Source organism: Lepidochelys olivacea (assembly GCF_965140295.1).
Source record: "Lepidochelys olivacea isolate rLepOli2 genome assembly, chromosome: 2".
NCBI classification, from domain to species: Eukaryota; Metazoa; Chordata; order Testudines; family Cheloniidae; genus Lepidochelys; species Lepidochelys olivacea.
Window position 1 is genome coordinate 242,937,174 of NC_140412.1, and position 16,477 is coordinate 242,953,650.

Here is a 16,477-nt window from a genome sequence, read left to right on the forward strand (position 1 = left end):
AAGCCACCGGTGCCAGCGCCGGAACCGCGGCCTTCCCACTCTTCTTGGTGCTCGGGGCCTTGGAAGACGCCGGCCTCCTGGGCGGGGAACGTCCACGCCTTCCCTTGGGCTGCGCCGTGGGCCGCGCCGTGGTGCTGGGGCCGACAGCTTTCTGTGTTTAGCCGGTGCCGGGTCTTCTGACAGCTCTGGGGCACTACGCACCAAGGAAGCTGGAGCCAGTGTCAGGCGCTCTGGGCCCAGTGGCTACAATGCGGCTTCCATCAACAACTGCTTCAAACGAAAGTCTCTTTCTTGGCTTGAAGGCCTTGCAAATCTTACACCGCTCAGTTTGATGTTCTTCCCCCAGGCAACATAGACACGAGCCGTGGGGGTCACTAACTGGCACAGGCTTGCGGCATGTGGCACAAGTCTTTAAACCTGTGGGCCTGCGGCATGCCCCACAGCTCGGGGCAGGTGCCGGGTGCCTCCAAGCACCTAATCACTTAAGTGTCCACAACAAAGGTATGCTAACTAACTGATAACAGCTATCTATGAGAAGGATGAGAGCAGTCCCTTAGCCTAAGAGAGAGAGGTCGTTCCAACGCCACCACGGATGGTAAGAAGGAACTGGAGGGGGTCAGGCAGCAGGGGTATATATGCTCCGCGCAGTGGTACCACTCAGGGGCTCCACCGGCCCGACGGGAGCTGCTAAGGGAAAAAAGTTTTCGACACTCGTGCACGCAACTCACGCACACCTAATGTGGAATGGACGTGAACAAGCACTTGAAGAAGAATAATATATGTCTTTTCTAGTAGGGAGGGGGATGCTGATGTATTTCCTTCATTATCAGCCCTTGGAAGCCACCTCTGGAGAGGTGAACACACACTACGCTTAAATTGGATTCTCTAGGGATTAACAAAGAAAGGATTGTCTGATAAATAGCCTGGTTTTAAACCAGCTCATGGCCCTCTTCCTCAGCAGCAAACAGACAAGATCCTGGTCCACAGAGGAACTGAGTGAAGGATTGGAAGGACTTGGCCAACTGAGACCCCATAAGACTATTTTGAGATAAAGCAGTGATAAACTTGGGACCACAAAGTAAACCCCTTTGGGTGGGGAGGAGGTTGAAGGACTGCCTCTGTCAGAGCCCATGCTAGAGTTGGGGTGATCTCTGGTAAACTTATTGGCATGCGTGTAGGTTCTTTTATTGTTTTCAATATGTTTTCTCTGTAGAGCTTTTACTTTAAGAAAAAAATAGGCTTGCACTAAAGGAGGTATGTGGTATCAAAAATCTTGGGCAGTGACACTGTTAACCATCTCTGAAGAAAAAGCAAACAGGCGTGCTTGGGCAGCCTCTCTCTGCTGTGAACAACACAGTGAAGGAAGGGAAATGTGCAGCCTGGACATACTCAGGCAAGAAGGGAGTGAGACACAGGTCTCCACCCACAAAGGCAACAGCTGGGAAGCTGAGAATGACTGCCCTTGCTGGACCACTGACAAGAAGTACAGGTGCAGCTGCCCTGAACTGTGACAGGAAGCTTTAAAGTTTTAAATCTGAACAGCACTAGTTCAGAGCCCAAAAGAGGGGGAAAAACTACTCACTAATTCCTGTAAGCATAAAAATCACCGACTTTTAACACTATATAAACACAAAAATGATGAAACTATAAAAAACAAAATAAAACCACACCTTGGAGCCAAGAACAAGCCTGTGAGATGCAAGCCAATGACAAGAACTTGAAAAGGGGAACTAAGAAAAGATGAAAGAAACTCAGCCTTACCTACAGTGCTAAGGCAAATGTACAGTTCAAGATCTGGTGGCTGCTTATATCCCCTGATAGATGAATACCATCTCAAGTAGATGGCATCATACAATCTTCCTACCGTTGCTTCAGGCTCAGACTCTTTGCAGTATTACAACCCACAGTTCCATTCTATCTCGTAATGTCTGAAAAATTTTAAATGGTAGATTTATTCATATTAAAAATAAGCATTCAGTTGCTCAAAACAAAGCTGAAGGAAGGTACTCTGTGCTTGGAGATCAAACACTAACAATATATGCATGTCAGATATCATTGCTAGGAAGAGAACCAGAAAGACCACACAGAGATTACCTTTGTATTTCAGTGCTGACAGCTGTCACAAGCAAGAAGCTAACTGTAAGAGGAAGGAGGCAGCTAGCAATATGTTTAAAATGAAAAGAGCTCTGCCCAGCTTGATCTACTATTCTATAAGTTTCCACCACATGAGGAAAGCAGAAGTAATTACCTAACTTCTTCTTCCCCATCCCCCATTTTCGAATAGGGAAAAATCCATTTTCATTTTCCATATTTAAAGAATACTGCAGAGCTTCAGGGATTTTGCTATTCAGCGATGACCATGAATGTGCATTTCATCTTCTAAATTTGATGCTTTCTTAATTTTTTTTTTAAATGCTTGTTGGAAAACTGAATTTATGTTGAGCTGTGCTGAACAAGTCACTGTATTTTGAACAGTGCTCGATAAAGTATCTTGCTTTTATTCATTAATGAACACAAATCAATTTATATAATTCCTATGCAGTTTAATTTAATTGAATGCTGTCCTTTAGATTTGCAAATGGCTTTTCTGATCAGCTGCCTTAGAAATTAAACAATCAAAAATATAACTCCCTTTCCCTCCCCTTCTTCTGCTCGACCACCACATAAAACAGCACAGAGTTTTTAATCCTTTTAAAACGTAGGGCCTCTCCAGTAAAGCAAAGAATATACTATTTTAGTGTGATATTTCTTATGTAAACTTGATCTTTGCCAATTTCAATATTTGGTTATAGAAACTGAAATGACCACGCCATAGAATCTGTATATATTTAAACTTTCCACCAAATGTTAACTTTAACTCTCGCCTTCTCCACCCCAACCTCCCCACTGTTATGACTTCTACAGTTAGATGGCATTCCCCAATCTTTGAATCCAATCCTGCAAACCGCTTCAGGTGGGCTGAGCTTTTTAGTTAGTTATTTTATGATTTCTCAATTGAACAGTGGTAATACTATACATGTGAACAAATTTTGGGAAAATTGCCAACTATCTTCAACTGATTCTTTGGAACAAGTCTGCTACTGGGAATTCTTAAGAAGAAAATTTTAGAAGTACTACTTTCATTTAATTTGATTCCATAAGAAAATTATACATTTCTAATTATTATTTAAAGGGATAAATAGTAGAGAGGAACGAACAATTTATGTTAACACTACTTTGAAATCTATCAGAGTGAGCTTGTCTGCCCAGTGAAACAATAGAGGCCCATATCTTCTAGAATGGCTTGTTAGTTTACAGCAATCTCTGAAAAATTTGAAAGCTGAAACTGTCTGAATTTAAACCTTCAAATTCCTGCTAGCAAAGGAATTCTTCAAGGTGCAACCAGTTCTGGCATGTCTTATTTTATGGGTTGGAATAACAAACCTTTCTGTAAGTTAAATTTGTTGATTCTTTCAGCGAATAGCTTGAATCTTTTGTAAATGAATTGGGAATGATCTCTAAATTGAAGTACAGATTCCTGCCCATCATATAGACCCATGATACCCTAAGACAATTCAGAAGGCAGACACAAATCTTTCATCTTCTTGGATGTCCCACTTCAAAATGTAGTAGAGGCCTGGTAATGTATCACAGATGAAGCTAATTGCTATTTGTACTATATATTTTCAAGTGTCTCTCCGTACTGAGGCCCAACATCCATTGTAGTATATAGAAGCAGAGCTATTTCTTTAACAAGTGCCAGTATTGACACCAACAGAAGCCGGGTATATTACTCCTTATATCATCCTATAACAATCTCACTGCAAGATCACAGTATAGGGGCCTGTATGAGAAATGAGATATGTTTTCTCTCTTGTAAAAATACCCTTATCTCTCTGGCACCTAGTGGCTCGGGGCGGGGGGGGGGGGGGGCAGGCGGCTCCCTTTTATGGACACCCAGCCAACCAGTTACTATAAAGTCCCTCTTGGAGGCTGCTTGCTTTACCTGTACTTGGGGGACATTTTAACCCTTTAAAGAAAAGGGAGTGGGCACCTGACCAAAAGAGCCAATGGGAAGGCTAGAACTTTTTAAAAGGGGAAAAAAGCTTTCCCTTTATCTCTTGGTTGTTCTCTCTGAGCTGAAGAGACAGGGACAGCCGGAATGCTGTGCAAAGTTTGGACCAGGTATGAAAATTCATCATCCATACCCAGGAGGATTCATTGCGACAGGAAATGTTTATATAGATGCGATTAGGTTTATTTCTTTTATTTTCTGTAAGGCTTGTGGACTCCTCTGTGCGAACCCCAGATGTTTTTGTGTGCTTGTAACCTTTAACCTGAACCCCCAAGAAAGTTATTTTGGGTGCTTAAGTTTTGGAACTCTTCTTTTAAAATCTAGCAAAAGCCGAAGTACCAGATGTATTTTCTTTCTTTTTGTTTTTAATAAAATTTACCTTTTTTAAGAACTGGATTGGATTTTTGGTGTCCTAAGAGGTTTGTGCATATTTTGTTAAATTAGCTGGTGGCAAGAGCTAATTTCCTTTCTCAGCTCTTCCCTGGGGTGGGGAGGGGAGGGGTTGTGAAAGGTCTGAAGGGTACCCCACAGGAAGGAATTCCCAAGTGCTCCTTCATGGGATCTGAAAAGGAGTTTGCATTTAGGTGGTGGCAGCATTTACCAAGCCAAGGTTAGAGAAAAACTGTAACCTTGGGAGTTTAATACAAGCCTGGAGTGGCAAGTATTAATTTTTAAAATCCTTGCGGACCCCCACCTTCTGCACTCAGAGTGCCAGTGTGAGGAATCAGTCTTGACAGGGGGTCTTTAACATTAGTAATCCTGGTGAGTTGCCTAATGAATTAATTGTGCTCCTCAAAGCAGAATCTCACAACATTTAGCTATCTCTGAAGGTTAGCAGGACCCTCTGGGAAATTTCCTTTCTTCCATACGCTCAAGAGGAAAAGGTGAGGCACAGGATTTACACGTATACAAAATAAGCCTTGCCTTAAGTAACATAGTTCCAAAGGAAATTCCTCCAGTGAGCAACGTCTCTGGGACCAGCATAGGTGAACCTGGTACTCGCTTCAGTTCTATGAAACCAAACAGCTATATTAGAGCACAGCTATATTCTGGCTGCTTCTTAGCATTGTCATTGCACTTGGTTTGTCACCAGATCTGGTAGCTGTACTACCATAAGTGAGGATACCAGCTCCACTGCCACACCTCTGTAGAGTATAGGGATTAAAGACACCAAATGACTTGGCTATGCAGGTTGGTAGGCCACACCATAGGCTAGATACTTAAATTCTTCCTATTTGCCTTTTTTTTCTTGTTGCTTATTTCCATTTGCAGAGCTTCTACTGCCTTGAGTGTCTCCCAAAAGAAAGGTAAGTGAAAAGCAGAGGCCCAGCAAGGAAGAGCCAATTCAGAGTGCTGTGGGATACTATTTACTCACCTTATGTTCTGAACTAAAAAATTCAGAGCATTTTAAAATCCAAAAGATTCTCTTATGATTCCATACTACGAGCGGGACAGGACAGAAGAGTCCCTTGGACAACCCCATTATCTACTTGCAACCCCATTATCTACTTGAAACTTCTTGAACACTGCTTCACAAACAGAGGGGACTTGTTGCTTAGTTATTATTCACTGTGCAACATGTGCTTATATTCAGTAAGTTCCAGTTTGCTTATTACCAAGCATTCCAAATTTAATTTATTAAATGAAAAAGCATTATGTTTATACAATGAAACATAAAGGGCTCAGAGGGACATTCAAAAGGATGTTAAGTTTGAGAAAAGAAGTAAACAGGATTTCCACCTGCATCCACTCTTTCATGTGTAAGGCTCTTTCCCTCCCTCCCCAGTGCTGTGCTTCATTCCATTCTCATTATGGGTTTCCTTCCGCTGTTCATGCCCTGTTAAACAGTTTTCAGTCTAATTACTTATCCTGCTGATATGAAATCACCAAAGGATCCCGCTCTTCCAGGTACATGTGACTTATTAACATCCAGAATGTAATGAATGGATCATCTCTCTCATTTTAAAAAAAATTGATCACAAGAAATAAAAATTTTGCAGCTACAGAAATTAAATCAGTTGACTACAGTTGTTTAAGCAGGCTTTCATAGCATTATTTATTTACCACAAAGTTGGGTAAAGTGGGTCTAGTTACTGGACTGTGAGCAAAACTTCACAAAATACAACATTTATTGGAAAATAGATGTTTAAATATGCTCGTCACTGACATTTTCTAGGACGGTTAATTTTAAGATTTCTAATCCAACTCCTTTTGCTGAGACAACAGCTTATTTAAGTACGTCAATGAGATTCTAATGACTCAGGAAGGCATGCCTCAAAAATCAAACAAAAAACACTGCAACAGGAGATTGCTTACAATCTATGGCACCAAATCTACAACACATAATTCAATCAGCAAATGGTTCCAAATAACAAGTTTGCAATATGGATATTTACTGAACATCAAACTGATCAAGCAACGGTGATATCAAGCAAACTTGATCTTCATTTTAAGTCTTTCAATATTCATAACCATGAGATTCTTAATAAAGGAGGAAAACATTGGGCATAATTATTTATTGTGTGAAAAGAAAAATTTAAAACTGGTAATTTCAATATAGTGGCAATAAAGGCAAATAACCGTTATGACTTTAAAGCCAGAATCGAATGACATGTCACTGGTTCAGAAGAATAAAGAGCATTTAAAAAAAGATATGCAAAAATAGATCCTTATTTAGTTAAACAGCTTTGTGAGTAACTTTACTGGCTTTTCAGCAATAAAATTTACTTCAAAACAACAATCTCTAAATAAAACAAGCCTGCTGATACCAGCTGTGAAGAAGAGTAGCAAAGAATAGCAGTGCTCATCAGAACACACTCCACGTACTGTATAAATGAGTGATTGCTCAAAAATGGGTGATATTTCCTGATTTCTACTTTTAGTCCTAATGAAGTTTTTGGAAGCAGAGGAATCCCAATACATATTTACACTCTACATATCTGATGCGAATACCCATGCTTCCAGAACCATTATCAATTAGGAATTTGTTTCTTTGTAATACTTGTGGACTAACATAAAGGTTAAATTATTAAAGTAATATATATATTAATATATATTACCTGTTCTTGCCTCTCCAGCCACTTGTCCACCATGGGATGACTGGCACTTAACGATGAGCGAGCATTGTCTCTCTGAAACTGGTTAGACCAGTTACTAGTATCCCGAGGTAAGCTTCTGTAGTTTTCATCTTTCTATTTCAAAAGAAACAAAGAAAGTGTCTTATAAAAAAACACAACCAGTCCTTGCACATTGACAATGCAGCTGGTTTTTAAGATAATATGAAAGAAACACTGAAAAAGGAGAAAGTGAATTTGGACAATTACACTGGAAAGATGTACTACTTGGGCCAACCACAAGCAATAGGGTGCTACCCTAGGCAAGTTAAGCATTATAACATACCTCCTGTGCCAACACACACACACACTTACAGGGAAAGAAAATTGTAAAGGACATATTGTAGGGCATAATATGAAATGCTACAAAATGAAAACTTCAATACATAAATGGGATATATAATGAAGTTTTCCAGGCAAGATTTCTGGTATAAAACAACTTTTTTCTTAAATATATTGCATTGGAGTGTTAATGCCTCGTGATTGACAAGTTGTTTACTAAAAATGGACTCAGTCAGAAAATTAACTTAAGCATCAAGAAATTAAAGCATGAATTGAACCAGACCCAGATATCCTTGTAACAAAATTCCTGTCTGAATTCAAATAAAATTTTCTACTACACTAATTTACCCAGGCATAGATCAGTCAAAAGTGGCAAAAAAATGACTCAGGTTTTTCAAAGTGGCATATTGAGGACTATGCTGGCAAAAATAGATGGTTAGGATTCTCTCTCTCTTTTTTAAATCAGAAAGTCTGTTAGTTTACTTGTAGAACTCTGCTGAAGACAAGTTTATTTAGCAGTGCTATAGAAGGCAGCAAGGAGTGTGTAATGAATGGAATTCTTTCTGTGGATTTTCTCATTTTATTTCCCTCTTTCAGTGAAATGGTCAGTGCAATTACTGTGAGCCAAGAAAATCAACTGTAATCATTTTAGGTGGTGGAAAAGTACAACAAAATCACAATCTGGATGAGGAAATAAAAGAAATATGATTTGACATGAAGAAAAACCACAATTGGCCCATGTGTCATTGATTAGTCCTTGTCATATAACAGACCTTCAGCTAGTCTGAATAAACAGACATCCCTGCCTCTTATGTAAGCGACGCATTTTGTTTTTATTCTTCATATATAATTCTATTATGATTGATCTATATTTACACGGTTTTCAACACAGCCTTTTAAACAAGAGTTTTATCTATTCTACACAAAACTCCTTCCCCATTTAGTCTCCATTAATCATGTACAAAAAGTAAAAGCTCTTTGTGAGAACAAAAGAAAAAAAACCCAACAGCACTATCATGGCCTGTATTCCAACTTCAGCTGAGCACCAAAGCCTAGACTCTGAATTTAACTAGATGTTATTCAAGACCATCGCTTTTGCTTACAATTAAATTTTCATAGTAATGTCTCAATCCACTAAATCAGGAACGCTATGTGACAGCACCAGATATAACCTAACATCTGTGGGTTTGCATGGAGTATGCGCCAAGATATTTGTGTTTTGACACTGCACTAGCAAATAGCTGAGTGTTCTGTCAAAATTTGGGCATTAATGTTTGCCTTGTAGAAAAAGGTGTGATCATTCCCCTCTATTCAGCACTGGTGAGGCCTCATCTGGAGTACTGTGTCCAGTTTTGGGCCCCACTCTACAAGAAGGATGTGGAAAAATTGGAAAGAGTCCAGCGGAAAGCAACAAAAATGATTAGGGGGCTGGAGCACATGACTTATGAGGAGAGACTGAGGGAACTGGGATTATTTAGTCTGCAGAAGAGAAGAATGGGGTGGGGATTTGATAGCTGTTTTCAACTACCTGAAAAGGGGTCCAAAGAGGATGGATTTAGACTGTTTTCCGTGGTACCAGATGACAGAACAAGGAGTAATGGTCTCAAGTTGCAGTGGGGGACGTTTAGGTTGGATATTAGGAAAAACTTTTTCACTGGGAGGGTGGTGAAGCACTGGAATGGGTTACCAAGTGGAATGGGTTACCTAGGGAGGTGGTGGAATCTCCTTCCTTAGAGGTTTTTAAGGCCCAGCTTGACAAAGCCATGGCTGAGATGATTTAGTTGGGGTTTGGTCCTGTTTTGAGCAGGGGGTTGGACTAGATGACCTCCTGAGGTCCCTTCCAACCCTGATATTCTATGAGAGACATAGGCATATGTACATATGGGGTATGTGTGTTCATCCTTTTCTGCTAAAAGTAAGCATCAAACACTAATACTCCGGACCATTTGAAAGTAAGCTGCTTCTCCCACAAGAAGTTAAGTTCCTCTATACAAGGTTATTTTTCCCAACACAGTCCCACAGCTGATACCAGCATTTAGCTGCACTGGTGGAAGCAAAAATAGAATGCTAAAAAATGGAACTCTGGTGTACCTAGTCCACATGGCTGCAATTACCAATAGAGCTGAGAATGTGATACCAACAATGGAACATTTTAAGAAAACAACTTAGTATAGACAAACCATAGACATTTTTTCTAAAATATCCCACTATCCATTGCTACCACTGGCTGTTCTTCATTGGTGGTTGCAACAGTGAACACTAGTGTAGACAAGGCTGGCCATTGGCATTTTTACTAAAGTCTGACGTAGTCCTGCTCTGAGCAAGGTTATAGAAGAGTACTTATGCTGCTGGTGGCCAACGGGTGTCCTATCTACAGCAATATTTCCACCACTACTCCCACTATCAGAGCTAAAGAAATAGCAGGAAATATTAGGGAGAAGAGCAGAACTACGGTAGATGCAGTTTGCACATTCGGAGCCACTGAAAAAATAAATTAAAATAATTGTTCTAAACTAAGATAAAATATGCAAACACATAATCAGGGAACCTTTTTAAAAATTATCACCCATTCATTTTAAAACAAAACAAAAAAGCATTAGCACGCCAGTTTCCTTAGACATGTAAAAATGGTGCATGTCACTTTAACTGCAATATCACATAAAAACAAGATTTTTAACAAGGTAGCCACCAGGGTCACACAGAAAACTCATTTCTTCTGGAGCTGCAGCTAAGAGTCCTCACGAGACTGCTACTGACATGGATCATCGCTTATAATTAAATGTTCTAATTTTTAAGAAGAATTTCCCCAAACAGCTTTAAGGGACTGCCGACATGTACGGTTCTATAATATTTGTAATGGGAACTGATCAGTATAATGCTAGAGTTGTTAGGTCACAGCATTACAGCAACACTTAACAGTAGCATTTTACTGCATTTCAAATTAAAATGCATATGCCAGCAACTTAAGGGGTTTACTTTACTATGGATTCCCTGCTGAATTTTTTCTGAGCTGGAAAAAAAACTGTACAGTGATTTTGCTGTATTTTCAATTTCAGACTATTTACAACTGACAATGAGCTTGTCATTAGAGAGACGCTCTAGAAATTGTTGATAAGATGATGCATTAGCATGACCTCTGTATAGCAATGCTTTAATTACTAGCTGTCAGTGCATCAACCAGTTGGTGGTTTAAACCTATAGTTGTAAAATTGTTCAACTTACTAAGTCACCCTATCCCAACAACAGAAATCCTGAACCCTGCAATATGAAATTTCCATGCCTGTTACTTCAGTTGCTACTGGGTCACTCTCAAAATATGAACTGCCAAGTGTTTCTTGCTTCCCATATGTCTGATGTAAAATTGATATGACAGGAGCATGCTTTCAATTTTTACTGTTACTGTGGGATAGGAATATAACAACAATGAAATGGATCAAAATAATCTCAGATGAAATTCTCTCTAAAGATTCCTTGTCCCCAAGTTGCACACACTTACTGATGTTCCCACCATAACCATTTCTGCAACAAGCCATCCACTCTCATCTACTGACCCTCCTGCAAGGGACTTTGTTTCAGTCAATGACTTATTTTGCTTAAACTTCTGTTATGCACTCTTGTTACTGCATTGTTGGACATTTCTGGAACGGTGACTTTTATTCCTCTACCCTGGTTGCTCAGAAAATAGTTACAGCAACATCATATGGCTTGTTGCACATGCAGGAGCTTTGAATTTAAAGAAGAGCAATGCTTCTCATTTGGAGCTAAGCAATACTGCAATAAAGCGTACACAGATACTCAAAGTGGAACTTTGAAAAATGTACTTCATATTGCTCATCTGCAGCACTACAGGCATCCATCTGTAAAACTGACAGTTTATAAAAAGAAAATTATGTCTGCCATTTTAGATCAGGGATACAAGGGTGGAACGCGTTGAGAGGAGGAAATACTGAATTCAAACTGGGAAAACTTATACTTTTGCCAACTAGATTGCTGGCACAAAACACCATAATTTGAATTCCAAGTAACAGCAGCAAAATGTGATCTGTGGCATAGGTGAAGATGAGGTAACAGGAAGCTGGCATGCTATTCACTGATGATATGGTGTAATCTGAGCACAATCCACGAAAAACCACACACATATATCTAGTTACAAAATTATGTTCTGCAATTTTATACTCCCTTTGCCATGAGTGAATCTTAAAGTGCATCATACACATTCAAGAACTGTGCTTCACAATGCCCCTGTGACAATGGGAAAGCTAGGCACAGAGGTATTAATTTATTTGCCCAAGATCATAGAGTGTAACATAACTGAAGACTGGAGCCCAGATATCGATTCCCAGTCTTCTGCTCAAATCGTATCATCTTCCCGCTACTATGAGCATTATGCATTTTAAAATACTAACTACTGTACATTTAATTTTATCATAGATAAAAATAGAGTCTGCCACCCACAAGTGCATTGAGTACCACCTAACTCCCCAAACAGATTCATTGATTTCAATGGGATTACTTGCAGAGTATGACACTACTCAACATAGGGATATAAATACCATTTAAAAAGTTAATCATTTCAATGAAATATTTTTTAATCATTTAAACAGTTAACTGGTTAAAGGGCTGGTCGGCTGGTGCGGCTGGGGCCGCTCCAGCTGGGCGGTGCAGGGCCACTGGAGTCAGCCAGCTGGCCCGGGGATTAACGGTTAAGGCAGGTCAACCGGTAAGACTAATGCTGACCGGTTAATTGGTTAACATTTTACATCCCTAACTCAACATAAGAGCAGCAGAATCAGCCCCATACTGTTGAATTTATCCATGGACAATATACAGAAAATGTATAAACTTCTAGTCCCATGTGAACATTTCTTTACGTTGTCTTCACTCTCTTATATAACAACTTAAATAACAATTATATAGATAGACATAGATATATAGATATAAAATAAATGGGTTAATAGAATAATAATCTATAATTTATATATGTTTGTGACTGGCCACTAACAAATGCCATTATACCACTGATCTGGAATCTTGTAATTTGTTACACCCATTCATTATGAACCACTGGAATACAGAAACATCCCAGATTTGATCTTTCCATCAGAAGTCATCAATTTTCAGCTATGAATAATTCAAGTGTCCTCAAACCACATTAGAGGTAAAAATGGTTTAAAAAACACATTTATTCTATGAAGTGCTCATGTTGAGCATGAGGCCTCCTATTTGGTCAAGTGAAGGTCATCTGAGGCCACCAATCTTACTTACCAGATTTTAAACAGAAAGGTTTCCACGAATACGTTTAATGCAGAGGTTCCCAAACTTGTTCCGTTGCTAGCGCAGGGAAAGCCCCTGGTGGGCCGGGCCGGTTCGTTTACCTGCCGCGTCCACAGGTTCGGCCGATCGCGGCTCTCAGTGGCCACGGTTCGCTGCTCCAGGCCAATGGGAGCTGCTGGAAGCGGCGTGGGCCGAGAGACATACTGGCCGCCGCTTCCAGCAGCTCCCATTGGCCTGGAGCAGCGAACCGCGGCCACTGAGAGCCGCGATCGGCCGAACCTGCAGACGTGGCACATAAACAAACCGGCCCGGCCCGGCCCGCCAGGGGCTTTCCCTGCACGAGCGACGGAACAAGTGTGGGAACCACTGGTGTAACAGCTAGATGATTATAAAAATTACATTAATTCCACATTACACTAGGCCATCTAAGAGAGAGCATAGTAACTCCTGGGCCGTTTTATGTTTACTCCTAGGGAAATTCTGCACATGCGCAGAATTTATGCCCCCCTCCCCGATTTTTCTTCTGCAGAATATAGATTCTGCTGGAAAGGGGCTGCAGTTACACCTTTCACGCACCAGGAACTGCTGTGGTGCCAAAAGAGATGGCAGCCAGTCGGCAGCCAGTGGGGCAGAAGAGGCTGTGTGAGGTGAGGAGGCATGGCACGGACAGAGCAGGGTACACAGGGTCACAGACTGAGGCTCAGAAGAGTTAGTGGAGGGGACAGACTGAAGCATGGGCTCAGGAGCTAGTGGGGTAACAGCACTGAACATGGGGCTGAATAGGAAGGGGGATGCACGGTAGGGTGACCAGACATCCCATTTTTAAAGGAACAGTCCCGTATTTAAGCCCTCCTGCAGGTGTCCCAAATTTTCTGTCTCTCCCACCCCCCAGTCAGTACTGGGGTAACCCACACACCTCCTGGGTGTGTCCCATGTAGTGGCACTGAGACCACTTACAGAAAGAGAGAGATTAATGAGTTTGCTCTACAGCCTTAGCTAAGAGCCATATGGCTTTTAGCTCATGCAGTAGACACTTACGCACTAAGCTTCAGAGGCCCCAGGTTCGATCATGACGACCAGGGTCTGTTGGTGTTACACTGGTGGGACCTGCTGGCCGGATCCCTGCTAGCCAGCCACCCAACGCACCAGAAGTGAGGGGGGGGTCCAGTGGCCGACAATGGAGGTGGGTGTGCAAGACTAGGGGCAGGTGAAGAAGCCCCGCGCGCGGCCAGCCGCTCCCCCCATGAACCATCAGTGCAGACCCCACCGTGTGCCAGCTATCTGCAAGCAGGTCCCTGCCTCTCCCCCCCCCCCCCCCGGGTCCCATTTCCCGCTCCGCACTGTGAGCTGACATGGCTGGTGAATGCAGGCTGAATGCATATCACCTCTGCTGCCCACCCAGCGACTCTTTACATGCTCCCCCTCTCGCTGTCCTCTATCTGCTTTGCCCCTTCTTCAACCCCCAACCCCACTACTCCTCCATATTCCCCAGCCCTCCCGGTGGGGTGCCAACACTGTGCCGAAAACCAGCCTCTAGTCAGAGCACTCAGCTCACAAACAGCCTGGCCGGCTGGCTCCTTTCTTCCTCCACTGCCTCTGGCTGGGCCGGTGCCATAGGAAAGCCCCAAACCCTCCAGCCTGGGGCACTGGTCAGGAGTAGCTGAGCCCTGCATGTACCAAAGCCCCACACAGCACTGACATGGGGAAGCCTCTCCCACCTCAGCTAAGCTCTAAAGTGGGCGGGGGAAGCGATTTCCAGCCTGTTCATGCCCTGAACCTTCTGGCTCCACAGCAGGGATCAGCTAGCGTGTGCTTGGGGGAGGCTCCCCAACCCCCTAACAATCCCCTCTCCACCCCCCCAACCTATTCCATACTTCTCCCACCCAAATCCAACAGCCCTACTGCTTCTCTCCCAGGCTTCTTCCCTCTCCCTCAGTTCTTCTGTTGTCCCTGAATCCACTAAGCCTGTGCACTGCTTCTGAGGAATGCTGGAAATAAGTTTCTTATTGCAGTTTAAATGAATTACTCAAAGTTCTGTATCAATATGCCTAGTATGGAATTTATTTGTCAAAAAAAAAAAAAAATTCCAGAACCTGTATTGTTACTGACATACTTGCTGACTGGTATTTTGAAATAAATTACCAAAATAATTGAAACTAGAGTGATCATATTGTATTTCTTTGACAAATAAAATATGCTGAATTTTAAAATATTGCACGCAGATTTTTTTCATTTTTTGGCACAGAATTCCCCCAGGAGTAGGTGTTGTACTGAGACATGTTTGGTCTTGTATGATTCTAAATCATGTTAACAATAACATTTCTGTATACGGAATGCAACCTCATCTTTCCCAAGGACAAGCAGTAGTATGTTCTTACGATATTAGTATAACCTATTTATTAGTTTTCACAATGTTTGAGGTTTGGTACAATATCTTCATTCCATTTTTACTTGACATCAACCATTCATGAGCAGGTATGAGAACAACTGTTGATCTGAAGCGACCTTCACATCTCCAGAACAAAGCCACTGTACAAAACAAGGCTACTCCACGGGGAATTTTTTTTTTTTTTAAATAAATGGATACTCCCTGATAGGTATCTAGTGGCGTAGTGAGACCATTAAGCAATGGATGACCTTTTGGGTGATCTCTGACAGAGAAGTCAAATTTGAGATGTTTTCTTTAGTCAGCAGTTTTCTCTGAGTTAGTGCGCCAAATTTCAAGATTTTAGTTCAGTGGAAATATGGAAATTAATTGGGTCAGTCAGTGAGTGAGTGACTTGTTACAAGAATCTGTGTATATCAAACGAGACAGACACCATTGCTTAGCGGTCTCCCTTCCCCTCTGGGTAGGTTCAGTTTATTGTATTATTGTACGATGCAGTTTAACAGTCTGTCTAGTTTAAGATTATTTTAGAACATGACCTTGGAAGGTAAAAAAGACCAGACAGATGATGGCCATAAGACATGCTTACCAAGGCAGCAGTTCTAATCACACAATATTTGTGCTGATCTTTGTTTTAGAAGGAAACCGTGTTAAAGAATTTTCATAGCCTAGTGTCTTCTCCCAGAGCATGTGAAGCTGCTAACCTAAAACATGGGTAATTTCCAGTTATTGATAAAGGCTATCTTGGGACAGGTCTTTTGCATTCCCTATGAAAGAGACGAGACGAGACGGATGACCCACTCACTACTCATTTTGGTTACTGAAGTCTTTAGAAAATGACTGCCTCTACATTTCCATGAATGGGACTAATCTATTATGCATAAAGAGCAGATCATTAGTTACTAATGCAATGAGAAGACAGCCACATTTAAAAATCATTCCTATATTTAACTTCAATCGCCTTATGGTCATGAATTTCCCAAGTTGTGCAATTCCAATTTTGTATATTCCACGATACCTCTGAGTGACAAGCAAGGCCTGATACCCACACCCACCCCAATTATTTAGGACAGATGCAATGAATGAATGGTTTTGCTGTGCAGCTGGTGTTATATGTAGATATTCAGTGTTGAAGGATATGGATTAAATTCAGAGTAAACTGAAATCTGTTAGGCTGTCAATCAAACTTATGCTGATCTCTCTTGTTTACAAAGGAATATCAAAAATGTCATGATCTTTGCATGTGCACATGCAAAACCAAAAATTATCAAGCATGCTACAGATTGTATTTCTCAGACTCTCAGAGCTGTGAAGAAATTCTCTTTCCCAATTCTCTCTTTACTCATTAATTTCACAGTAAAATCTCAG

At 41.3% G+C, this 16,477-nt stretch overlaps 1 protein-coding gene across 13 annotated transcripts in view; it reads right to left on the reverse strand.

Annotated features, from left to right (window-relative positions):
• The window catches only part of PARD3 (par-3 family cell polarity regulator), a 658,792-nt gene that overhangs the window by 332,781 nt on the left and 309,534 nt on the right, over nt 1-16,477 (reverse strand). For 10 of the 13 annotated variants that reach the window (XM_084618465.1, XM_084618467.1, XM_084618470.1 and 7 more), the window contains exon 5: nt 7,114-7,245. The exons of the other annotated variants lie outside the window; for them this stretch is intronic. In XM_084618465.1, the coding sequence (XP_084474591.1) occupies nt 7,114-7,245 (132 nt within the window). The remainder of the gene's footprint in view (nt 1-7,113; nt 7,246-16,477) is intronic. 13 annotated transcript variants of the gene reach the window in all.